The sequence below is a fragment of the Lethenteron reissneri genome, chromosome 21 (genome assembly GCF_015708825.2).
Source record: "Lethenteron reissneri isolate LAM-NWPU_2019-01 chromosome 21, ASM1570882v1, whole genome shotgun sequence".
In the NCBI taxonomy this organism is placed as follows: domain Eukaryota; kingdom Metazoa; phylum Chordata; class Hyperoartia; order Petromyzontiformes; family Petromyzontidae; genus Lethenteron; species Lethenteron reissneri.
This window is the reverse complement of record NC_083799.1, coordinates 14,535,850-14,561,156: the sequence shown is the minus strand read 5'-3', so window position 1 is coordinate 14,561,156 and position 25,307 is coordinate 14,535,850. Positions and strand designations below refer to the sequence as shown.

At 45.5% G+C, this 25,307-nt stretch overlaps 2 protein-coding genes across 8 annotated transcripts; both read right to left on the bottom strand.

Annotated features, from left to right (window-relative positions):
* Positions 1–429: 429 nt before the first annotated feature.
* LOC133345285 (prostaglandin E synthase 3-like) lies at positions 430–10,882 on the bottom strand. Of its 3 annotated transcripts, none has more exons than XM_061555916.1 (7): positions 10,680–10,877; positions 5,973–6,086; positions 5,264–5,330; positions 5,041–5,139; positions 3,948–4,037; positions 3,712–3,739; positions 430–3,048 (listed from the first exon to the last, which is right to left on the bottom strand). In XM_061555916.1, the coding sequence occupies exons 1-7, from the start codon at positions 10,778–10,780 to the stop codon at positions 3,044–3,046; spliced, it is 504 nt and encodes a 167-aa protein (XP_061411900.1). In that variant the 5' UTR covers positions 10,781–10,877; the 3' UTR covers positions 430–3,043. The 3 variants fall into 3 exon arrangements, with proteins under 3 accessions (XP_061411900.1, XP_061411901.1, XP_061411903.1); XM_061555917.1 differs by lacking the exon at positions 10,680–10,877 and adding an exon at positions 6,343–6,577; XM_061555919.1 differs by lacking the exon at positions 3,948–4,037 and having other exon boundaries at positions 10,680–10,882.
* Positions 10,883–14,366: 3,484 nt separating this feature from the next.
* On the bottom strand, positions 14,367–25,258 carry LOC133345280 (nascent polypeptide-associated complex subunit alpha-like). Of its 5 annotated transcripts, none has more exons than XM_061555907.1 (9): positions 25,163–25,258; positions 23,811–23,900; positions 17,716–20,181; positions 17,120–17,211; positions 16,776–16,853; positions 15,719–15,865; positions 15,263–15,394; positions 14,841–14,963; positions 14,367–14,473 (listed from the first exon to the last, which is right to left on the bottom strand). In XM_061555907.1, the coding sequence occupies exons 2-9, from the start codon at positions 23,896–23,898 to the stop codon at positions 14,459–14,461; spliced, it is 3,141 nt and encodes a 1,046-aa protein (XP_061411891.1). In that variant the 5' UTR covers positions 23,899–23,900; positions 25,163–25,258; the 3' UTR covers positions 14,367–14,458. The 5 variants fall into 5 exon arrangements, with proteins under 5 accessions (XP_061411891.1, XP_061411890.1, XP_061411894.1 ...); XM_061555906.1 differs by lacking the exon at positions 25,163–25,258 and adding an exon at positions 24,987–25,156; XM_061555910.1 differs by lacking the exon at positions 17,716–20,181.
* Between the last annotated feature and the right edge of the window lie 49 nt (positions 25,259–25,307).

Below are 25,307 nucleotides of genomic sequence, written 5' to 3'. Positions count from 1 at the left end.
ATAATTGGTTATTTTACCCTTTTATCTGGCAACAAAACTGACACCTTTTTACAAGGAGTCGTGTTTGCATAGACCAGTTCAATCAACTTCAAGGACAGTGCATACATTATCAGTTATGTTTTTTGTTTGCATTATGACTGCAGGTATTGTGGTCAATGCAAACATGACTCCTTGTAAAAAAGGTGTCCGTTTTGTTGCCAGAAAAAAGGGCAAAAAAAAAACAATTATCATATTTTTTACTGCCAAATGAGGTTCCAATGGTGTAAGATTTGTTTCATTTTGGTAGTTCAGGCTGTGCAGTACCATTTCTAGAGACATTCATCCATTACGATACCCAGCCAGCAGGAAGGTAGAGGGGATGGAAACAGTTTATCATTACCTTACACTGCTAAAATGGGTATTTCCACTTTAAGAAAGTAACCACAGGACTTCAGTTTTCCTTTTATTCAAAAATGCAACATTAAACATTGTCGCTAAACAGCTCGGTGATACAGGCCTAGAGAACACCGTGTAACAATTTTTTTTGTCCCTGGGTAGTGTTTTTCCTAATTGCTTATGCCTCAAATGTATAGAAAATGGTTATTTCCCACAAACTTTGCTTTTGTGACCAGGACATTGATATTTAGAAATGTACCTATTTTCAATGAGTGTGTGCATGTGTCATTCCTCTCAGAGTCCTTGTCACAAAAGCAAAGTTTGTGGGGAATTGCCATTGTCTATACTTTTTAGGCATAAGCAATTGAAATAAACTCCTTTAAAAAAAATGTAAACGGTTTAATTAACAATTTCGTTTAACTCACGGTCGAGAAGTACATCAATGGCACCTGAGACACACGACGCCTGCTTTGTGCGAGCTGATTCCACAGTTTAGGGACCGTGACCTACACAAAAATATATAAGCCGTCCATACTAAAATTGTAATTGCTTTAAAGAAGCAAATTGATGAATTTGTAGTGACTTGTAGCGTCCGTGTACACACACGTGACGTCACTATGCGGGGGAGCGTCACTACCACGCTGGTCTACATACATGAGGTCACCCCATCTGGGGGTGGGAATTACGTCAGGGCCGGTTCAGGGGATCTGGAGGCCGTGGGTGAGGGCCACGTGGGTTGTGACGGCGTGGCACTCGAGTGAACCTGGCTGAACACGTGACCGGATCAAGGTGGGGGCCAGGGGCCACCTTGGGGGCCACGTGGACAGCCGAGGAGCTTCTCGAAGGTGGGCGTGGCCAGGGCGTGGCCCGGACCCACCGAGGCGCATATAAGGCTCCTCCTCACCAGGTTCGAAAGTGCTGTGTCAAGAAAGACGCCTCATGAAGAAGTCAAGTCAGCATGACCAGCGAGTAGCCCTCCTGGCTTGGTCACGCGAGTCGTATGCGAGAATCAGTTAGCGAGTGGTGTGCGTTAGCGAGAATAGGTCGGTGGTCACCACCCTATGTGAAGTGTTACGTTGAGTTAACAATAAAGTGTTGCCTCCCAAAAAGTTGTGTGTGCCTAATTCGAGCCCATTACACATTAATGCCGATTTTGATACGGGCATGTGTTGTCACCGGATCTGAGTACGTGTGCAAAATTTCGAATTGATTGGAACAGGGAGTAGACTAAATTTTGATGGCAAGATTTGACCACGACAAACAGGATTCGAGTTAAATAAAACCATTGAATAAAACCGTTCAAAAATAACACTACTCAGGGACAAAGATTGTGTTAGTGTAATCAGGTGTGAACTCAAACTATACTTTAACAATGGTAAAACTAAGGTCTTGAGTAAACTGGATTCCGAGGGTGTACAACATTAACATGAATAATTACAACAGTACTTACACTATAGAATGTAAATGGTTGGGAAATACGTCAATACCCATGCATGTTTTAACTGGCAGGCCAGCCACCTGTAACTGCCTAACTGGTCAGCCCGTTAATACTTCTCTTGAGCGTGGGCATTGACGTTTGACCAATGACTCATGTCTCTATAAAAACCGAGGAAATGCATATCGAATGCAAAGGATGCCTAATGTGGCGTCTCGGGATTTGCCAGGTTGCCTTGGACTGAAAAGCCACCGCAGACTGCAATTTTACTCATGATGCCCTTCAAGAATGACTGATGGATAATGGGCGAGGTGTAGAGATGTGCACCTGGGTCCAGGAGGTGGTACCCCTCTGAGAATGATGAGCACAATGTCGGAAAGGTTGCCACATTTACTTGAGAGACGTTAGACCAACCGACGGATTATTTTGTAATGGACTGGAAGCTCAAAAAGTGAACGTAAAGTTTTATAACCCGCAACATCCTGCAAACATTTTGCATATGTGTGTGTAAGTATAACTGCAGCCAATTCTAAAAACACTGGCTTTTAGGAATGTAGTCGGAAATCCAGCTGATTGCATTCAACTGTGTAGCGTGTTAGGAAAAATAATGATCAATTTGTGACCCTGGTGATGGCTCCAAGTAGCTTCTCCTGGGAAGAGTGCTCAACCAGTGCACTAAAAAAATGTATACCCATATCCTCTTTTCAACAATACTGGCCAGTGTTTACCCTCTTTTTTCCAACCTGTTGCTACCTTAGGGCAGAAGAGGTGTATATGTTGCCCCTAAAGCAGTGAATACGTATGTTGAACTTCTTTTGCACCTTCATCATCTCTGTTGATTGCAGCGCATATTGAAGTTATCTAAGCAACCGATAGTACTGCAAGTTTCCTCAATGAACTATTTTAATTGGTGGCCTCTTAAAGGACTACACTATTGTTTTCGGTTTAAATTGATGGCGCTCGATATAGTTTTGCAGGGTTATTTGTTATACTTGGTTGAAGCGTAGAGTCTTTTACTGAAATATGTGCGATTATAAACAGCATAGAATGTGCTGTGAATTAATAGTGGCTTATATCGAATAGTGTACATTGTTTAAGAGTGTCTACAATGTTTTTCTTTGATTCTGAATAATAGGTACTATGGGAAGGGTATTTGTATGAAATCTTTCGTGAACGTGAACCCTCGAAGCACAGACGACTTGCTGCAGGAAGCATGCAGTATTCTCAAAGTTTTCAATCTGAAGAGAAAACAGGACATTTCAAATTTCAGAGCATGCTTGCAAGTATTTCTGCTGTGTAGACATTGACCCTGATAAGCATTTGACAAATATTTAGCAGATATAATGATGGGCAAAAGGCTCGTTTTTTATGAAAGTAAGAGAACATCAAACAGGAAAAATAACGACCATGAAATGTATTATACACCTGTTAGAAAACCAGACAATGGTAAATACTGCAATGGCAAAACTTTCAGGACCATGTTTTGTGTATTCTGGAATTTTAGTTCATCGGTTGATAAATTAACAAACCAGCAACATGACCTTTAGCATGCCAATTACATCAACTCGTTTTTTCTGCCATTATTAGTTTTAATCTATATTTAAAAGTTTGGAAATTAACTATTCAAACACACACTATATTTGAACCACAGGGTGTTGTAATCATCAACTATGCCACCGTTATGTACTCCATCTCCTCGGAGCTAAACACTACATTACCCCACTTTTCATTTGAGGCCGTTTGTTTTATCCTGTTTACCAATGATATATTTAAAATAAAAGTGCTACATTGCCATTATTATTATTATCATTAAAGCTCCAGTCACGGTTATGTATGTGTACAATGCTTTAAGTAACAACATAGCAAAATGCAACGCTTGTGAAAATTCTAAAATCACTTGCCTTCGTCATCACTGTCGGGAAACTCCCCCTAGAAAACAGAGGTGACAGATCGAATTAACACATATTTCATATACCAGTGAGAATAATAACGTGTTTTGAAATCGATATTTTTTGTATACTTTACCATTTTCTGAGAATTCTTACGATAAGATGTGTAGCTGCACATAAGAGCAATGATTCTAAGATGGTGTGCACATTTGAGGCGAGGATGAGTGAAGTGTTGGTGCAGAAATTACATCAGACATGTCATTGAATTTTGCCAGGTCATCTCCCGAGTCATCCTCCCAGTCTTTCCAGTTGCCAAAGTCCACGCTCAGCCAACTCAACTGGACATCGACAAGGACATACAGAAAGTCACAAGTAAACCCGTAAAAACAAAGTTTTTCACTATAAATCCTTTATATGCGTGGCATCGGGGCGGCTAGAGTCCTCTCGTCCTCTGGCTTGAGATGGCTGCCACCTATGGGTCAGATGATTGCATGGCAGCATTAAACAATTGGTAATTAAATATTTTTTTTCCCCTAAACAGTGTAAAATTTTGCAATTTTTTTTTCACGAAAATGCATTGTCACGCACAACGAGTCTGTGTGCAAAATGTCAGCTCGATTGGATCACGGGAAGTGGGTTAAAAAACGACCGAAAGATTTGCACGGTCCTAAGCAAGCGAACTTAATATAAAGGATTTAAAAATACATCGTTAAATACATTTTCAATTCATAATCAACGTTTTTGGGTTTAGATCGCGTTTATTTATAAATGTGTCGTAACCCTCCACCACCCGACACGGCCAATCAGTAAAAATGTGTCACGTTGACCCAAAAACGTTGATTATGAATAACATTGGTCGCGAAAGCCTACATGTTAAACTACATTTTCAAAGCAGAAATCTACCATGTGTAACCACCTACGTGTCTTTTACCTTTTGCGGTAACAGCCTTTTCACTTTGTTTTACTTTGTACTTCATTGGCAGTATTTTGATGACATACACAAGCGCCTATTCGCTCAATAAAACGTAAGGTGGTGCTTATATCCATTAGAGGTCGTGAACCAGTGTGTAAAAAGTGAGAACGCATTTCCACGTGGCTTTTGGTAAGATAAACCTGCATGTGTAGAAGTTTAAGTAAACCTTGTTATGACCTGTGTGTTTATCTTATCTTAAAATAAACGTACCGCAGAAATAATCCATTCGCGCAGCAAGTATTAGGCAGATTATTATACTGCAGGCATGACAAGACCGTCAGACTGTCATGCCTACTTGTAGGATAAACAAAACCTTAGTGTTGTTAACATTCCCCTGCTGGTGTGCATTCTCACATGCGGAACCATACCTTAGCCTTATCTTTGGTCAGTCTTGGCCAGGACTTTCCAGAACTCTTTTTTGTAAGGATGCATACCACTGTCCGATCAGTTCTTTTGTGACTCGATTTCTGTCGCAATGGCACAATTATACATTTCAGCAAATTGGACAACATTCTTGGGTGTTTAGCCCAATCAATTCATACAATTAATCAAGAAAATACTAGGTCGCAGTCATTCGATGTTTACACTTACCGAAATCGTAATTTTGTCGTACAGCTCAATTACATTCAGGAAACTTCTGCAATCGCTCCCAAGACAGCTGGAAAATATCAGCAGTTAAAACATGAGTATATTCACTTCCTGCCTCCATACTATTAAGTCAATAACAAATGTACCTTGTCAATTACTATATTACCTTCATGCTATTTATATTTTACAGTAAGGTATATCCAACATAGGGTCAATACAAATTGCACCGTATTTTTATTTACAAAAACTATGTGGGCAACTCTGTATATATTTGAAATGTATTTATTGAGTGAATAATATATAAATGCACTTTAATAAGTGTTAATTATAATTAACACTTCTTTAGCAACACTGCCTGTGCCTGGTCCTCTGGCAGTAATAGAATACACATTTTCACATCTGTAAATCAAGATGCATACACAGGCAAATGTTATTAAAGTTCTTTGTTTGATACCACTCATTGTTACCCAATGGCTGTGAATCAAAATCTGATCTCCAAATTCACAGTGCACTGCACTTTGCCACCACTCTACTCATTAAAGGGAATTCGGTGCATCGAAAGATCCCTACGTGGTCAAATTCCACACGTATCAAATTTGTAAAAATTAGGTTTTACCAGACGAAAACATGAAATGATCTGTAAAGTGATTCATCTCTAGATGGTGGGCTGCACTGTAATGCAAGAGCGGGAGCCTGGCTTCTCACCGCGTACCTGAATGTGATTTTGTCCTCTTCGTAGTTGATATTCACGCGGTTGCTGTCAGCCACACAGAACTCCAGCACCACACAGTCACGTCGATCGTACCACTTGGTCTGTATGGGGATGCTGCAGCTACACACCCAGGTTATACATATATATATACACCACGTACAGGGACTCCTCTACTTACGAACGAGTTAGGTACCAGGTCTGTTTGTAAGTCCAAGCTTACTCATGTCTATTCCAAGCGTGTACGGCATGTACACTAAACACGGGGAATGGCTTTAAAAGTTATACAATCTCCTGTAGATTCCACTGGTTCTTCATGTTCTGCAGATGTAGATGCTACCACCGACATCTATTGCGCGGCAGTTGAACTTACACTCGGTCCGAACAGCCAAGTGGCCATACGGTAACAGGTTTGTTCATGTCTGTGAAAGTTTGTGAGTCGAATGTTCGTAAGCAAAGGGGTCCCTGTACATATGTAATGAGTGACTTCCACGACACGTCGTATAGAGGGTACGTCTTCTTTGTCACACTGGGCACAACACAGGCCAACACTGTTTCTTCCTCTCACTGAATATAACTCTAGGCAATAACACCTCTACTGGCTACACACGCACAGCCGATCACTCAGCGGGGTCCCCTCGCCTTCACTCGTCTCCGCCGATGGCTGGCGGCGTGACGATGATGGAATCCACGCACGAGATCTTCCACATGGCCGGACGACGGAGAGAGATGTCGGTGAACAGCGACACGCCAGAACACAGAACCCACACGAGCTCCGGGTCCGCTCCCCCTTATATCCCCCCAGACGTGGCTAAGCCCCGCCTCTGGCCACGCCCTCTCGTGGAACCTTCCAGCAGGTTCCTGGAGCATCTCGGCTAACCCCTCCTGTTACCTTTGCCCCAGATACGCCTCCTTCCCTGATTGGCTGTTACCTCTGTGGCTGTACCCGTGAAATCCTTCCCAGGCCAGCAGGTGTCACTTTGTCATGTCAGCAGGTGTAACCCTGTCATTACACATTACCACGAGGGTTGCCGATACTATTACGGTAAACATGCCAATGTTGGTATGTGGTTGGAACCGTTGGGTCATCGTTGGCCCAACGTTGGCCCAACGTTGGCACGTTACATGTTTACTGGGATGATAAACGGTTTAAGGCCCACGGTAACGAAACGTTTTCTAGATACATTGACAGCACGGTGGTTTTACGACATCAAAATTTCCAGACAGCATGCAAGCTGGCGATGGGCGTTGTGGATTGTAAAGCCGTAACGATTACCAAGGACTTATGTGCTAGCGGGTTTATTTTAAGTGGCGTGCTGCAGTCGAATTAGGTTTTTACGTCAATGCACATTTGTAATTATTAAGTACCACCACTACGACTACTAGCTACGACATCATAGCACAAACTCCGAGTGTAAATTTGAAATTAAATACAAGTAGAATATGAAGGGGAAACTGATATTATAGTAATTGTCATATCGTGAAAGGCGATATCGTCGCTACATTGATACATTACCAGAAAGAAACTTCCAGATCTTGGCGATATCACGTTTTGCTTCAAGCTTTCTTTTTTGCAAGATTTGTTAATCCACGATAAAAAAAAATCTAACACGATTAGCCATGTTTGTGTCAACTTGTCAATGAGATATTTCAATGTATTTATACTATGGCTGGTACAATGAGAATTATGGTGTTTCATACCAGTTAATTCACAGTCACCGCCATTAGTACATCACACAGTCCATGTACTATTGTATCTATTAAAACTCTTCACTGCAGAATTACTACTAATCTGCAGAATTACAACACAATATGGAGTAGAATATCTGCCAATAAATTACGGCAAGTTAAAATACTGCATACGGTACATGCTTATGAAGGCCAATACACCAGTACTACACACCACACAGTACTGGTTCATCTCTCAGAATCTCTACTTATCACATGGACAAGTATCATTGTACCCAATACTGCAACATTGATCTACATTCTTCCACACAAACACAATTCCCCATTTGGCCTTTTACCAGATTGTTGGGGCAAGTGCTGTTCGCGAGCACCTATGAAGACCGGCACGGGTACGCGTGTGGGTCTGTGGGTGGACAGCGCCACGCCCGGCCGCCTTTGTCTCCCCCCGAGTGATATTTACGCATCGCACCAGGTACTAATTTGAAGGTGGAGGCGACCTCGAGTAAGGTTACCGGTTATCAGATAACTGGATTTCGTTATCGAAAGTTGATCGCGAGCGGGAATCCAACTAGGGTTCGGTGGCCGGGTTCAAAGCAGAGTGCGCTAACCACTGCGCCACCGCTCCCCCTCTGCCACACAGCAGCCGCCGTTCACCACGCCGGCCTGTGCCAGGCTAGGTGCACCTCGGGGCCACCTAGCGAAGTGTGAACGGCGCACACAGTCGGCGTGTTCACGTTTGCAAGGGACAATGGGTTATGGCCCGGTAACGACCACGACCACGACCACACACAGTACGGACCCAGCACTGGCAGTAGACACAACACACAACGCGGACTAACAGCACCAGACAGCAGCAGCAACAACAGCCGTCATTCGTCACTAAGCGGCGGTCACGTCCCCACGGCGCTTGTGCCAGGCTAGGTGCACATTGAGGCTATCACGTGAAGTGTCGAACGCCCGCTGGCAGGGAGGTCACGGGGCAGACCCAGCAGGTGCCACGGGTCGACTGACCGACACGAGTGGCCGATGCACCACCTGTGCCCCCTACTGTGCCAAATTGCTGCGCTTTAGCCACCCGGCGCTCCGCTCGTTGTTGTGAGCGTCGCTCCTCCGCCCTCCGTTGTTGCTGGAGGGCGACTGCCTCCACCTGCCCAGTAGCAGCGTCCTTCACGAGCCTCCTCCACAGAGGCCGATCTTGACACTGCTAGTACCAGTCATCGGCAAGTCCACTCAGCTCCACGTCCTCCTGCACCACATCACTCCATCTCTTCTCTAGCCCGTGCCTCCTGTACCACATGACTCCATCTCTTCTCTAGCCCGTGCCTCCTGTACCACATCACTCCATCTCTTCTCCAGCCCGTGCCTCCTGCACCACGTCACTCCATCTCCTCTCTAGCCCGTGCCTCCTGTACCACATCACTCCATCTCCTCTCTAGCCCGTGCCTCCTGTACCACATCACTCCATCTCTTCTCTAGCCCGTGCCTCCTGTACCACATCACTCCATCTCTTCTCTAGCCCGTGCCTCCTGTACCACATCACTCCATCTCTTCTCTAGCCCGTACCTCCTGTACCACATCACTCTGTCTCTTCTCTAGCCCGTGCCTCCTGTACCACATCACTCCATCTCTTCTCTAGCCCGTGCCTCCTGTACCACATCACTCCATCTCTTCTCTAGCCCGTGCCACCTATACCACATCACTCCATCTCTTCTCTAGCCCGTGCCTCCTGTACCACATCACTCCATCTCCTCTCTAGACCGTGCGTCCTGTACCACATCACTCCATCTCCTCTCTAGCCCGTGCCTCCTGTACCACATCACTCCATCTCCTCTCTAGCCCGTGCCACCTGTACCACATCACTCCATCTCTTCTCTAGCCCGTGCCTCTTGTACCACATCACTCCATCTCTTCTCTAGCCCGTGCCTCCTGTACCACATCACTCCATCTCCTCTCCAGCCCGTGCCACCTGTACCACATCACTCCATCTCTTCTCTAGCCCGTGCCTCCTGTACCACATCACTCCATCTCCTCTCTAGCCCGTGCCTCTTGTACCACATCACTCCATCTTCTCTAGCCCGTGCCTCCTGTACCACATCACTCCATCTCTTCTCTAGCCCGTGCCTTCTGTACCACATCACTCCATCTCTTCTCCAGCCCGTGCCTCCTGTACATCACTCCATCTCTTCTCTAGCCCGTGCCTCCTGTACCACATCACTCCATCTCCTCTCTAGCCCGTGCCTCTTGTACCACATCACTCCATCTCTTCTCTAGCCCGTGCCTTCTGTACCACATCACTCCATCTCTTCTCCAGCCCGTGCCTCCTGTACATCACTCCATCTCTTCTCTAGCCCGTGCCTCCTGTACCACATCACTCCATCTCCTCTCTAGCCCGTGCCTCCTGTACCACATCAATCCATCTCTTCTCTAGCCCGTGCCTCTTGTACCACATCACTCCATCTCTTCTCTAGCCCGTGCCTCCTGTACCACATCGCTCCATCTCTTCTCTAGCCCGTGCCTCCTGTACCACATCACTCCATCTCCTCTCTAGCCCGTGCCACCTGTACCACATCACTCCATCTCCTCTCTAGCCCGTGCCTCTTGTACCACATCACTCCATCTCCTCTCTAGCCCGTGCCTCTTGTACCACATCGCTCCATCTCTTCTCTAGCCCGTGCCTCCTGTACCACATAGCTCCATCTCCCCTCTAGGCCGTTGCCTTCCTGTACCCATCACTCCATCTCCCCTCTAGCCCGTGCCTCCTGTACCACATCACTCCATCTCCTCTCTAGCCCGTGCCACCTGTACCACATCACTCCATCTCTTCTCTAGCCCGTGCCCGTCTAGCCCCCCTCGATCCGGCCGAACAAAAGCTGTCGGATGCACGCGGTGGCTGGGCCATGCGGGCCACATGGCCCAGCCTACAGCGCTAAAGATCGCACACAAACAAACACACGAACACACGACAACATAGACGAACGGGGCCCACCGAGAGGACGCCCCGAGTCTCTGCTCGTCCATTACCTGTCGGATCGATCGTCTCCCTCGCAATCCATGGCCTCGCCGATCACCTCCGAGCGAGCGGGCGTGATGGTGGCGGTGGTGGTCACCTCCGTTGCTGCCATTGACGCCGGTGTTCGTTCGGTGGACGAGGAGGGCCGCGGTTTGTGCTTGAGGCTTCGAGACGAAGGGCGGGTGCGGGTGGAGAGTTGGGGGTGGTGATTGGAGGGGAGAGGCGGTGAGAAAGGGGGGGGGGCAGAGAATTTCCAGAGACTTCGATGGAGAGCGGCCCCTGCTGGTGCTAGACAGCCGCAACGTCGGTGGGGGGGGGGACAGCGACTCCTGCTGGCTCGGAATATTAACAACTTTAACAGCCATAATGAATAATTGTTTTTAAATCCTTTATATTAAGTTCGCGTGCGTGCTTGCTTGCTTGCTTACGACCGTGCAAATCTTTCGGTCGTTTTTTAACCCACTTCCCGTGATCTAATCGAGCTGAAATTTTGCACACAGACTCGTTGTACGTGACAATTTATTTTCGTGAAATTTTTTTCAAAAATTTTACACTGTTTAGGAATTTTTTTAAATTTTTAATTACCAATTGCTTAATGGTGGCAATCATCTGACCCATAGGTGGCAGCCATCTCAAGCCAGAGGACGAGAGGACTCTAGCCGCCACGCATATAAAGGATTTATAGTGAAAAACTTTGTTTTTACGGGTTAATTTTTTTTATCCTTCTATCTGGCAACAAAACTGACACCTTTTTTTACAAGGAGTCATGTTTGCATAGACCACAATACCTGCAGTCATTATGCAAACAAAAAACATAACTCTGATAATGTATGCACTGTCCTTGAAGTTGATTGGTCCACACCCGAGACAGCGCACATGATCAGAGTTGTGTTTTGTTGTTTGCATTATGACTGCAGGTATTGTGGTCTATGCAAACATGATTCCTTGTAAAAAAAGGTGTCAGGAATTCCCCATTTGGCCTATATCACCATATTGGTATCCATTATGATTAGATAATTAAATGAGGATTGCAAACCATAGATAGTTTTAAAAAATTAACATGGACTTGTATGACGGTTGTTTAGCACAGGATAAAAAAGGCCCCAAAAAACCCAACCTTTATTTGGGGAAAGTGGCCACGAACAAACCGTGAAATGCAACCCACGTCGTGGACCATCGTAAATATAAATCCGATGAACTATCAAGCTCTTTTTTTTCCTCCCACGGAGAAACGACACGACTCATCCCCTGGAGTCCGTCACGTCGTGGCGAGCAGACATCGACATTGGCTTCCATCTAGCTACTGAACTTAGTGCTCCTGCCCAGCATACGCAAGAATAGAATGCATAGTGACTAAATGCGACCGAATTGCAGGACTCTGTACATACATATTGGACGTATTTTACTGGTAGGAACCTCTGGTTACACCAGCCCACAGGGGATTATTGTCCGTCCGTCGTGCAGGGAGGGGCTGGGTGAGGAGGGAGGGGCTGGGTGGGGAAGGGAGGTTGGGGCGGGGCTGGGTGGGAGGGGTGCGGCTGGGTGGGGAGGGTGGGGCTGGGTGGGGGGTGGGGCTGGGTGGGGAGGGGCTGGTCACCCCGTGGTGCCCTTATAAAACTCAATGTTTAGCCTACTCACGCCGGCTTGTGCCCGCCCTCAGTCGGGCATAATTGCGGAATGCACCACGCTGCCGTTGACCCTGGCCATTGACCGAGCAACCCAACGTTCCTACCAGCTCCCTCCGCAGGAACGTGTTTGATATGCGAGACGGTCATGCAGGGTGTGTAGCAGGTACTTGAACTTCGGGTGGGGAGTCTACAGCACGGACGGATGAAGGAAATGTTTCCAGGCGACAGGGGCAGCAGAGAATGAGCAACTATCAACTAAAATCTGAAACCAGGGAGGCATGATTAAGTTATATTTACAATAATATTGTAGCGTACTTGAGCACCCTTTGTTAACCCACTACCGGATGAAAGCCTGCCCAGGCTGGCGGGAAATGGTGGGAGTGGGGGCGAGCATACTTCACCACGCTGGTCATTGCGGATTCCTCTAGTATAAATATTCTATCACTCGCCACTGGTACGAAAATAAACAAGTGTGCTGCGTGGTGGGTCGGGCACTGTATATTACACCACAGGCACCACGAATACTAGCACGAGTACTTTATCATCACATGAAATCGTACATTTACGTTCAGGCATATCTAATCATAAAGCCACCAAGTTCCGTTAGCCACCAATGGCCTTGCATTTGAAATACAGCAGTTTTTATTGCGCAAAGCTGTGCACCCAACCGGAATGTATCCAACGATGAAGACAAATCTGGCTGTCGCCTGGTGAAGATAGTTGTAATTACTGGCGAAACGTCGTACTGATTGTAAATGTTGTGGCTTGGCTCTCCAACACACAGGTGTACTGTATTCGTGACAAATTGGCATGTTCTGTTTACGTGACAACCCTGACTAGTTGGCCGTGTCGTAGCGGGTTTTACCGAGACATTTATATATTTACGCGATCTAACCCAAAAACCTCTATGGATATTGGTCGCGAAAGCTGACGTGTTAAGATGAAATGCTTAGAATTTTAAGTCAACATTTATGCACAATTGTGATAATTGGCCGAGCTAAATTCCAGTTCATGTAAATACAATGTCTCAACGGTAGGGCTGCCACCTCTTCGTTGCATTGTAATTCAGTCTTGTTGAGAATAGGTTTTCATTTTTTCTGGCAACAAAACAGGTGTTGAGATTTAATTTGGAGCTTTCGTGACTGCAGGAGTTATTCTTTGGTTCTTTCGGTAAAGTCACGTATAAAGAGAAAATAAATTAAATAGCATACGTTTCGATTGCAACACAACCAATCATCATCAGGTATAAAATAAATTTCATTTATACCCGATTGCTTGTGTTGCAAAAAATGAAATATTTCATTTATACCTGATGATTGCTTGTGTTGCAAATGACTACCAAAAGAACCAAAGAGATTACTCTTTGGTTCTTAAATATACGCTGCCAAGCCTGGTGGTGTTCATTCAGACGCTGTCTTTCTGACAGACCTCATCTTCACCTGAGGACGGCTGCTTGCGTTGTGGCCGAAACGTCATGAGAATTTATTATGTTTCATTTTTATTATTTCCATTCTACGTGACTTTAGCGAAAGAACCAAGAAGACATTTGCAAATTGATTTGTAAACCTTTGTAATGGTTTTCTTCTATGCAATAAAAATGTACATCATAAATTAGCAGCCCATATATACTCCTCAGTTATCTCCTCGGTGTCGTTATCAATCTAGCCGATCTCACCAGTGGTCATCTTATAGTTCATTTGTCCATTTCTCAATCTTGACCATCAACCGTGCCTTGTAGGTGGTCCTGCCCAAGCCAGATCCATTTGAAGTCAATCACTCCTTCATACGTACTCCGATCCGCATTTGCTTGGTGTCGTTCAAACCAATCACCTCTCCACATATCTTCACTTTTCAGATTTGGTTCAATTGTCCATTTACAATCCATGTCATCGCATTGTTTCCAAAAACCCTCACTCACCTAAAATAGTGTAATGAACTGGATAAAACATGACATGGGACACCTTGAAAATGTCAACAAAAAATTACTTTCCATTGTTTAGCTGGTGTCCCATTTTATTGAAGTTGAAACACAGAAGTGATATGTACATAAAACGAGTCGCACAATGTAAATAAATGTGATAATTTTATTTAGATACAGCTCAATGCAAACGGCGCCAAACCTTTCCTGGCATTACTCTACTGTTGTCTTCTCTTGGCAGCAACTACATTGTCAGCTCCTGCAAAAAAAACACATTTGGATATTAAAACAATGTAGAAATAAAGATTTTAAAACTGTCTTATCAAATGCAGTCATATTTTTGAGAACATTGTGTCATCAACTTCACCTTGTTTATTTGGGCTATAAAAATTACTAAGTTATTGTTTAACTCTAAGAAAGCTTTCTGGGGGAAATTTGACAATTGCTATGGTCACTGAAGGTGTTACATACATGTAAAATTTCAACGTAATAAAAAAATACATTCTTCACTGCTTTGTAAATTAATTGTCTTATTTTCAAACTGAACATTGGACAATGTGAGCTTTATTTCACGATAACAGCGATAAAAGTGGGGCAATGCACTTTAGGACACTGCATTAACATACCATGATGGCATTGACTATATCGTTGCTGTTGTTTTTGAGCGCGCGCACAGCCTTGGAGCGAGACACATTGGCTTGGGACATGACAAGCTCAATGTCCTTGGCCTCCACCCCTCCCTCGTCAACCTGCAGCCAGCACAAACATCCATAATACAGGTTTTTTGGGGTTAGATTGCGTAAATATAGGCGTCGTTAAACCAGCCACTACCCGACACAGCCAATTAGTAAGGAATGAGTTGTCATGTAAACAGAACATGCCAATCGTTCCTAGTACAGCACACCGGTGTGTTGTGAGAGCCAAGCCACAAGAAAAATGTAAGAATTTTAATGAAGATGTCACTTTTAAGGCAATCGTCAGTGTAAAATATAAACTAAATGTTGTATTTGCATTGCAGACGTGTGCGTAGTTTGAGGAACAAGCATACCTCATCTTCCTCTTCACTCTCTTCCTGCACTGGCGCTGGCTGCACCCTCTCCTGCACACCTGGTGCAGCCTCCCCTGGCACCTTGAACTTCTCAGCAGCTGCCATCTGCGCCTGCTGTGACAAGTCTTCAATCTGTACGCGGGGGGCGCAGCGTTCAAGGTCAGTGTTGGCAAGTGGCAGCTTATTCAAACGCACAAATACCAACAGTGAGGACAAGGCGTTTGCATTTTAGAACAAGGCGAACAAAAAAAATGATTCTATGGTGAACAATGCCTGCAGATTTGCATGTAAGACAATGATAGTTTATGTTCTCTAGAAAAAACACACGTTTATAAATAACTGCAAATATAATAAGCAGACACACGCATATTATAGAATGTTAACTATTTCACAATAATGATTTTTACATGTAAATAAAACATATATCAAAAACACGCGATTAAAATGTTTTATCACCTTGGCCTCTCCGAAGACAATGTACGTGTCCGAAGCCGGGCTCTTGAAGACATCGGGCTTGGTGATGACAAAAAGGATGTTCTTGGACTTCCGGATGGTGACGCGGGTCACTCCCGCTACTTGCCGCAGACCCAGCTTGGACATGGCCTGCCGTTATCGAAGACAAAGCAGCACCATCGTCGCAATCACTGACAATTGCCTTTTATTTGTAAATGTCGACCAAAAAAACATTCCAATCACAATACAAAAAGCAAAAATCATATTTACCAATCCCTCGGTTGTCTCACAACAGTGTATACGTACAAATGTTAATTGCTTATTATGTAGCTGCTCACCCCGAGCTCTCATTACTCTGATAGTGCGTTGCCTTTGAACTGTGCGCCTTTTGGCGTCATCTAGTGGAACACCATGTGAGACTAGGCTCTAAAGAAAGCTGTCTCTGGTGTGGGCCAATCAGTTTCAAGGACAATGCATAAATTATCAGAGTATTGTTTTTTGTTTGCCTTTGACTGCAAGTATTGTGGTTAATGTAAACATGATTCCTTGCAAAAGGTGTCAGTTTTGTTGCCAGAAAAAAGGGGAAAATCCTATTAGTGCTTATTATGTGTTTATCCACCATTGTCATTTGCAGTTCCTTTGTAACGTGACGCTTCTTTGTTCAAAGACTTTTTTAAAATCCTTTATATTAAGTTTACTTGCCTGCTTGCTTGCGTGCTTACGACCGTGCAAATCTTTCGGTCGTTTTTTAACCCACTTCCCGTGATCCAATCGAGCTGACATTTTGCACACAGACTCGTGCGTGACAATTAATTTTCGTGAAATTTTTTTCCAAAATTTTACACTGTTTAGGGAAATTTTTTAAAATATTTAATTACCAATTGCTTAATGGTGGCAGACAATCATCTGACCCATAGGTGGCAGCCATCTCAAGCCAGAGGACGAGAGGACTCTATAGCCGCCACGCATATAAAGGATTTATAGTGAAAACTTTGTTTTTACGGGTTAATTTTTTAAATGAATCGGTGTCTCCAATGTTACACTGCAAAGCTGTTCTTACCTTGCGAGCTTTCTTCTCGCTGCGGCTCTGCTTGGCTTTGCTGACCATCTCTTCATTGAGCTCTGCAGCAGCTGCAAGCTATACATCACAAAAGAGTGTTTATTGCCTTTCCAGTTGAAAAGCGCATTACTTCATTTTGACTATTCATGACTATTAGCTGTAGCTCATGTGCAAATTATCTACGTGATGAACAAGCCATAAAAACTTCAGTTATACATTATCAACATGTTTTTACAATAATCCACAACCTTGGCAATAATTCAGAGCTTATTTTTTTTACATAAGTTACAAATAAACAATCTCGACATAAACAAAGTTGTATCCCTTTGCAAACAATCACTAACCTGAGCCTGCTGCGACTCTGACTGCAAAGTTTTGTCCGTTCTTTCTTCCAGTTCAGGAATGGAGTCATCGCTGTCCGAGTCTGTCCCAGAGCCTTTAGGGAAACATCGTACCAGAGGTTAGGAAGATGACAGGATACCAAATGGACTCAAAGCCAAACAGTGAAATTAAGTATTAGTGCAAGTGAATAAAAACCACACAAAATGGAAATATTAATAACTCGATGTGCATGTTAACAATCTATATCAACTCTCTAAGCAACTAAAACAGAGGGAAAGCAAACTTTGCTACATCTATGTCAGCTATGTAGACACAAAAAAACAAGCCATGTGGTGATAAAGAACCATTTGCCTTCCACACCAAAATCATGCACAATGTCTTTCAGCCAGCAGCCCAGTTACAGTGCTCGAAAAAGAAAAAAGGAATAGATGTATTATGAACATGTTTGGCTTGAAAAGCACATGGGCATGTTCTAATATGTTAACAAAGAATCCATAAAAACACACACATTAGTAATGAAATTCATTCAAACGTTATGAATTTGCACTCTGCAAGCAATTACACGCCAAGTGCACCAAAACAGCAGTAGTACAAGTACCCTTGTCTTTGATAATGACGGGTTGCTTCACTACAGCTGGCTTCAGGGTGGGCCCACCATCCAGAACTACAGGGGTTTCTAATATTGTATGGTCTGGGCCGTTGTCCTTGACTGGAATGAGGGGGGACAGTTCATCTTCAATGGTTGAAGGTACCACAGGGGCAGCAGGAGAGGAAAGGTTGGTAGCTGATGGTTTTTCAGGTTTTCCTTTAGGAGACTTTGGAACTTGTACTTTGGCCTCAGCTTTAGATTTGGTGCCTTTAGCATGGAGCTCAGGTGTAGCCAGGCTCGGGTCAGGCTTAGACTTGGCTTCGGATGGGGATGCCTTATGTTTAGCATTTTGAGCAGGAGGCTTAGGTTGGTCTTTCTTAGACTGAGTCTCTGAGTCAATTTTCTTAGACTGGACTTTAGCAGCTGCTTTTTGTTGCGGTTCAACTGGTGGAAGTGGTTCATGTGCAGATTGTATAGACTGGGCAACTGGGGCAGTTAACTCATGAACAGCTGATTTTTCGTGAACCTCAGGGGCTGCTAATTTAGCCTGGGCCTTGGGAGCAGTTGATTTAACCCTGGCTTTTGGGTCAGTTGGTTTAGCCTCGGCCACTTCTTGAGTGGATTTAGCCTCATCATCAGCTGGTTTGGCCTGGACCTCAGGGGAAGCTGGTTTGGCCTGGACCTCGGGGGAAGCTGGTTTGGCCTGGACCTCGGGGGAAGCTGGTTTGGCCTGGACCTCGGGGGAAGCTGGTTTGGCCTGAACCTCGGGGGCAGCTGGTTTGGCCTGAACCTCGGGGGCAGCTGGTTTGGCCTGGACCTCGGGGGAAGCTGGCTTGGCCTGGACCTCAGGGGAAGCTGGCTTAGCCTGGACCTCGGGGGCAGCTGGTTTAGCCTGGACCTCAGGGGCAGCTGGCTTAGCCTGGACCTCAGGGGCAGCTGGTTTAGACTGAACCTCAGGGGAAGCTGGTTTAGCCTGGACCTCAGGGGAAGCTGGCTTAGCCTGGACCTCGGGGGCAGCTGGTTTAGCCTGGACCTCGGGGGAAGCTGGCTTAGCCTGGACCTCGGGGGAAGCTGGTTTAGTCTGGACCACGGGGGCAGCTGGTTTAGCCTGGACCTCAGGGGAAGCTGGTTTAGTCTGGACCTCAGGGGAAGCTGGTTTAGTCTGGACCTCAGGGGAAGCCGGTTTAGCCTGGACCTCAGGGGCAGCTGGCTTAGCCTGGACCTCAGGGGCAGCTGGCTTAGCCTGGACCTCAGGGGCAGCTGGCTTAGCCTGGACCTCAGGGGAAGCTGGTTTAGTCTGGACCACGGGGGCAGCTGGTTTAGCCTGGACCTCAGGGGAAGCTGGTTTGGCCTGGACCTCGGGGGCAGCTGGTTTGGCCTGGACCTCAGGGGAAGCTGGTTTAGTCTGGACCTCAGGGGCAGCTGGCTCAGCCTGGACCTCAGGGGAAGCTGGTTTAGTCTGGACCTCGGGGGCAGCTGGTTTAGCCTGGACCTCAGGGGAAGCTGGTTTGGCCTGGACCTCAGGGGAAGCTGGCTTAGCCGAAGTCTCAGGGGCAGCTGGTTTAGCCTGGACCTCAGGGGAAGCTGGTTTGGCCTGGACCTCGGGGGAAGCTGGCTTAGCCTGGACCTCAGGGGCAGCTGGCTTAGCCTGGACCTCAGGGGAAGCTGGCTTAGCCGAAGTCTCAGGGGCAGCTGGTTTAGCCTGGACCTCAGGGGAAGCTGGCTTAGCCTGGACCTTGGGAATAGCTGGTTTGGCCTGGACCTCAGGGGAAGCTGGCTTAGCCTGGACCTCAGGGGCAGCTGACTTAGCCTGGACCTCAGGGGCAGCTGGCTTAGCCTGGACCTCAGGGGAAGCTGGCTTAGCCTGGACCTCAGGGGCAGCTGGCTTAGCCTGGACCTCAGGGGCAGCTGGCTTAGCCTGGACCTCAGGGGAAGCTGGCTTAGCCTGGACCTCAGGGGAAGCTGGCTTAGCCTGGACCTCAGGGGAAGCTGGTTTAGCCTCGGGGGATGCTGGTTTTGCCAGAACCAATGCTTTAGCTGGTTTAGCCTGAGCTTCAGGGGCCTGTTTTACATCACCAGTTTTAGATAGGGCATCAGGAGTTTCTAGTTTGGGCTGGGGAATAGGTATCTGATTGACCTCAACAGAAACAGCAGATGTAATGGGTGACTCAAGGGCAGAATACGCTGCTGCTGATTTAGTGTTGGCTTCTGGAGAAGCCAGTATTGGCTGATGCTGTGCAGCAATTCCTTTACATTTGCTATCTGTAAAATCAGGGGCAAGTGACTGAGGACTGGCCTCTGGGTTAGGTACATTAGCTGCAGATTGAGAAACAGGAGGCTGAATCATATCTAAATAAGACTGAGAAGTAAGAGAAGGCTCATTGACAGCAGCAGATGAAATTGCTGCGATTGACACAGGAAAGGATTCTTGAGAAGGGGAAGGGCAAGCCTGCAGAGGATCTGGCAGAGTAGCAGCTGTAAAAGTAAACAAAAGGTACGTGTTTGAGTTAAAAGTACTTTCAAACATACAATGAAGTCAACATGTGTAAGAAATACGTAACATTTATGAGAATAAATAACATGAAACATTATGACCACATTCTAATAAGTCTCACTAGCAATGATTGACACTTTTGATTACCACTACTCAATGTACCTGTATTAGCCTTTGGACAGACACGCTCAAGAGTGGACGAGGTATGTGTGGGAAAACCTCCCACTGATTTGGAGAATCCTGTCTCAGAAGTATCCTCAGCCACAATTGGCTTGGTCAGCATTGTGGGTTCAGGGAAGGCAACAGGGTCAAGAATAGGAAAAGAAGCTTGCTTAACATGATCAGCTTTACTCAAGCTAAAAGCAGACCCACTTTCTACAGTTATGCTCTCCATGGCCCTTTGTGTTTGATCCCTACACGGGGTGGAGAGGACAAGGGCAACTGGTGCCTGCTCATGCGATGAATTTCGTTCTTCGGTTGCTGCCTTTATTTTGGACACGGGCAATAACGGGCACACCATCCCAATGTGGCCTCCAAATGAACAATCAAATTCCAAATGCGTATTTTCACGATCCTTTTTCTGAACGGTGTCAATTTCAAGATCTGAATCCGACAAAGTTAGGCATGTATCATGCTCAAGTAAAATGTTATCTTGATGAAAGCTTTCATTTTGCATAGTGCTATTTGATGTGGTAGCAGTCTCTGCAGTAGTTTTACTAAGTGCATCAGGCTTAAGCTCCAAAAGCACCTGCCCAAGTTTAGCATCAACAGCACTGCATGTTTCAGGTTGTTCCTTCCCACTTATCACTGTTTGAAATGATTGATAACCAGGTTTTTTTAATTCTTCAGACAGTCCATGCACAGCTGAACATTCAAGTATTTCACTTTTGCTAAACATTTTAATATTGCACGCATCATTGTTATTCTTCTTCTCTTCTTGTGAACATCTTGCATCCCTTAGCACAGAATGTTTAAGTGACGATTGATTTTTATCAATCACAGGTACAGTTTCATAGATTTCTGCCGTAGGCGTGGTCATTAAATTGTTCACAGATGGCGAGTAATGCCATGGGTCTGTAGTTGGATTGACTTGGTCTGCCACGTTGTTATTTTTAATATCATCCACTACAGCCTTTACAAGAAATTCAGAGCAATCTAAGACGCTGTCATCTGTGTTGCATACATCCTTTTTTGCTGCATTACATGACTGAAAATCACATTCTGCAAAGTTGTCTTCAATGGCTAGAGGAACTTCATTTCCTGATATTTCCTGATTATATTCTATGTTATCCAATATGTCAACCTCGGCATCCATACTTTTGTCATCAAATGGCAATTCCTCAAGCGACGAAGACAAACGCGGTTTTGGAGAAATCACTTCATACAAACATGTGTGATCATTGCTAAAGACGGTGGAGATGTGATGATCAGATTCAATTACATCAGGCACAAGAACACCTGATTGAACAACTTGGTTTAAAGATGCTCCGCTGGCCAAAGCATCTACCAAACTCACTGGCAAACAAGTGTCTGCAGAACTTAAAATATTTTTGGCCTCATATTTTTCCCCAATTGCAATGTCTTCTCCTGTAGAACAATACATATGGTCGGTTAAATGACTAGAGATGCAACATTCTTGCGTTTCAGCTTCAGAGTCGGAAGGAAAATCGAGACTCTCTTTTTCTTCAAATGAATGATCTTCCGATAACAAAATTTCGTAATTTTCATCAGCTCCAACAGTCACAGAATATGCAGGCTTTTCAAGATGGGAAAAAGTGCAGGTAAAGACGGATTCGTCTTCCAAAGACGTTTTGTCCGAGCGATTTACTAAAGGTCTATCCAAAAAGACTGCAGAGGAGTCAACAGAACAGTCGGTGTTGCTTGATGGCACACAATGATATACAGCGTTACTAGAAGCATCAACATTAACATGACCAGCTTGAACATGTATGGTATTTATTGCAGCTGCCTCAGGCATGAAATAAGCATTACATAAAGGAATTATCTGCATTTTACTACCACTGAAAATTTCACATTTATCACAAACAGAAGTGCAAGGCAGAGTATCCGCACCCTCATGTTGATCTACAGCAAAACGCTGTACCAAAGGCATTCCGGGATCTTTTTTACATGAAAGCTGGGTGCTTCTTGAAGCAGTTGTTATGTCACAACAGTTACAATCATAATCTAATGGCTGATGGCTCGTCACATACTGACGTTTTGCTTTACGTACAACTGAATCTGGAGTTTGCGCTCCACTTCTATCTTCGGCATTGAACAAAACTTCAGAGCTGGACAACTGTCGAGATCCAAATGCTCTCTTTATAGCCTTCAATGGCCTCTTTGATCGGGGTCTTGGTGACATTATTGGCGATGAAGGTGCAGTGAAGTAAAGCTCATTTTCAAAATCACAAACTTCCAACTTCATCTCTGCAAGGGCTATAGAATGTTGCTCTGTATCACTGTCTTCAGACATTATGGAAAACGAAGAAGCAATGCTGAAAAATTCATCCTTTTCTCCATCACTTACCTGGGGAAATTCTATATCTGAAGCCACAGGAGTTTCCAACTCTGACTGTATATAATCAAAAGGAATCTCTTGGAATGCAGCACTGTGAACATCAGCCTCGTCGCCTAAACAGTACGAATTACAAGATTCTGATGATGCAGACTCATTTACATCGTATTCTTCACGTTCCATGGTGGCAAAGTCTGAAGTTTCTTCATGCTGCATGGGGCATTCTTCAGTACAACATGAGATGTGATGATGTTCCTGGCAAAAATGAGGTGCGCAACCTTCCTCTAAACCCATTGCATGAACACAACCCCCCTGGTAGAATGGAACTTTTTGTGATGCAGTTGTGCGAGTTGGTGTTAAACTTGGACAGTTGCCATCAAGTGATTCAACACATTTAATTTCACCCGCTGCTCGAGAAGCGTGACCTGTGAGAGGGTCACGCCGATCTAAAGACTCAACAGATGAACATTCGCATGCAATGTCGCCCGCGTCAGTGTCGGGCGAGTCTGAATTGTGCCTAAGCTGGGACCACGGGAACAAAATGGTCGGCATCAGAAAGGGCGAGGAAAGATGGGGGGGGTTGAGGGGCACTGGATGATGAAGGGGGTTGCATGCCTGCAACTAAACTATAAAGTGGCCTTTCTAAGCCAGAAGTATGGGCTACAGCATGCAGCAAATAAACAACAAAACAGGGAGAATTGGGTTTGTAAAACAAATTTGAACAAAAAGAGAGAAGAGGTTAGTACAAGGCCATTCATTGCCTTTTGAAATGCAAAATATATGGGCATTTTAACTTTAACGCTTCAATTCAAACTTTCCACTGTTAAAGTAGCTGTATACCAAAAGCGAATACACACAGAGAAGGGCAGTTTAATGATAGGTAAACCATTCTTCACCAGCAACTTTAAATGCTTCTTAAGTTTGGAATATTCAAACAAAAACATGGGAGTGTAAGCAATTTTTATTCTCTGCGTCAAACTCGAGCACAGACGACGATCCAACTGAAGCACTGCAAATTAATTCGATTTAAGACCAAAGTTTTTTTTTATTTAGAAAAATCACAAATGTGGTCCAATTTAACCGCACACTCACCCGATTCAACCTGAACTTCTTGCATTTGCTTAGTTTGCTGCGGCTGCTGTTCTGCAGCAAGTGCAGTTTCTGTCGTTTCGCCAGGCATTTCTAGAAATAAAAAAACAGATGTTACTCAGCATTCATCTGGGCAACTAATTACACCCCAAGAACTCTCACAGCTGCACAAAGAGAAGCACTTTTTTTCCCTCGTCTCAGCTGTCGAATGCAAATACGTTTCTACTCGTTTTCTCCCGGCTCCGTTTTCAAGGATATATTTAGCCCCGCCATGGAATGTGAATAAGATATGTAACAACTAAAAAAGTTAGGCATTCGTAAAACTGCCACATCATTGACTTAAGAAACAAACAGAAAGTGGTTCTTGGGAAGAGATAAAAACGGTATTCGAGTTACTTTTAAGCACCGCGTCAAATTTCTTTCACGGCGTTTGCCTTAAATGTATTTTCGCAATGCATCAAGTGCCGGTGGCATCATGTCCTCGCCGCTGTCACCGTATATAATTACGGCAACTGCGGGTGAACCGAATTAAGTAATCCCACACGCCCCATTAACGGGAAACCCGCGCGGTTCCTTCCACTTGGCGACGAGACGCGGGGGGTGTTGCATTACATGCGCATATTACAGGAGCGCGGCTGGTCAAGGTTACATTGTATCTCATGTCCAGATGGGATTGTAGCTACGCGTCCCACACAAGATATAAAGGACTCGCTCATCGCTACGATCCTGTCGAGGATTAATCCGTGCCGTGAGCGCATAAACGCCCATCATATCTCTCCTCTCCGCTACCACGCACGCCATCGTCTTCATGTTGTTTCAACCACATCCCAAACACTGCAATCGTCACGTTCCATAATCGACCACCAACCTCCTCCTCCAATCTCCCTCCATATTCGTCACCACCGATTTCATAACCACCTTTCAACAACTTCCAACGCCCACGACCATTCACCATCACTCACCACAACTTCACCACCACCACCACCTTCTCAATGAACATATTGACACAACACAAGCCCAGCCTCACAAATCATTGTCTAATTGTCCAGGCCACCTGGGACAAAGTATACGGGGAGCGACCGCGACAGCGGAACACGAGGGAGGCAGGAGGGGGGGGGGCAGTGGCACGAGGGAAGAAGGCAGCATCGATGAGGCCCAACGCAGGCGGCCGCCACCCACCCTGCACAACTGTCCCCAGCACCGCCGCAGAATCCGCCATGACCGAACGTGCCGGCCCTGCGGGGCGCTTCAGTGAACCGCGCCGAAAGTCACAACCACCGCCGAGACGGTGACGGGCTGCGATGGGAGCGGATGGTGACGGATTGCGTCTCAAGTCGCGGGGATCGCCAACTCACCGCGCAGCGGACCAAGTCCCTTGCCTTCACCGGCAGAAGAGAGCGCAGCTTCCGTTTCCGGGTCGTACGAGGGGTGGGAGGCGGGGGGGGTCGAGAAGGGGGCGGGGGGGGTGAGAAGGGGGCGGGGGGGGGTGAGAAGGAGGCG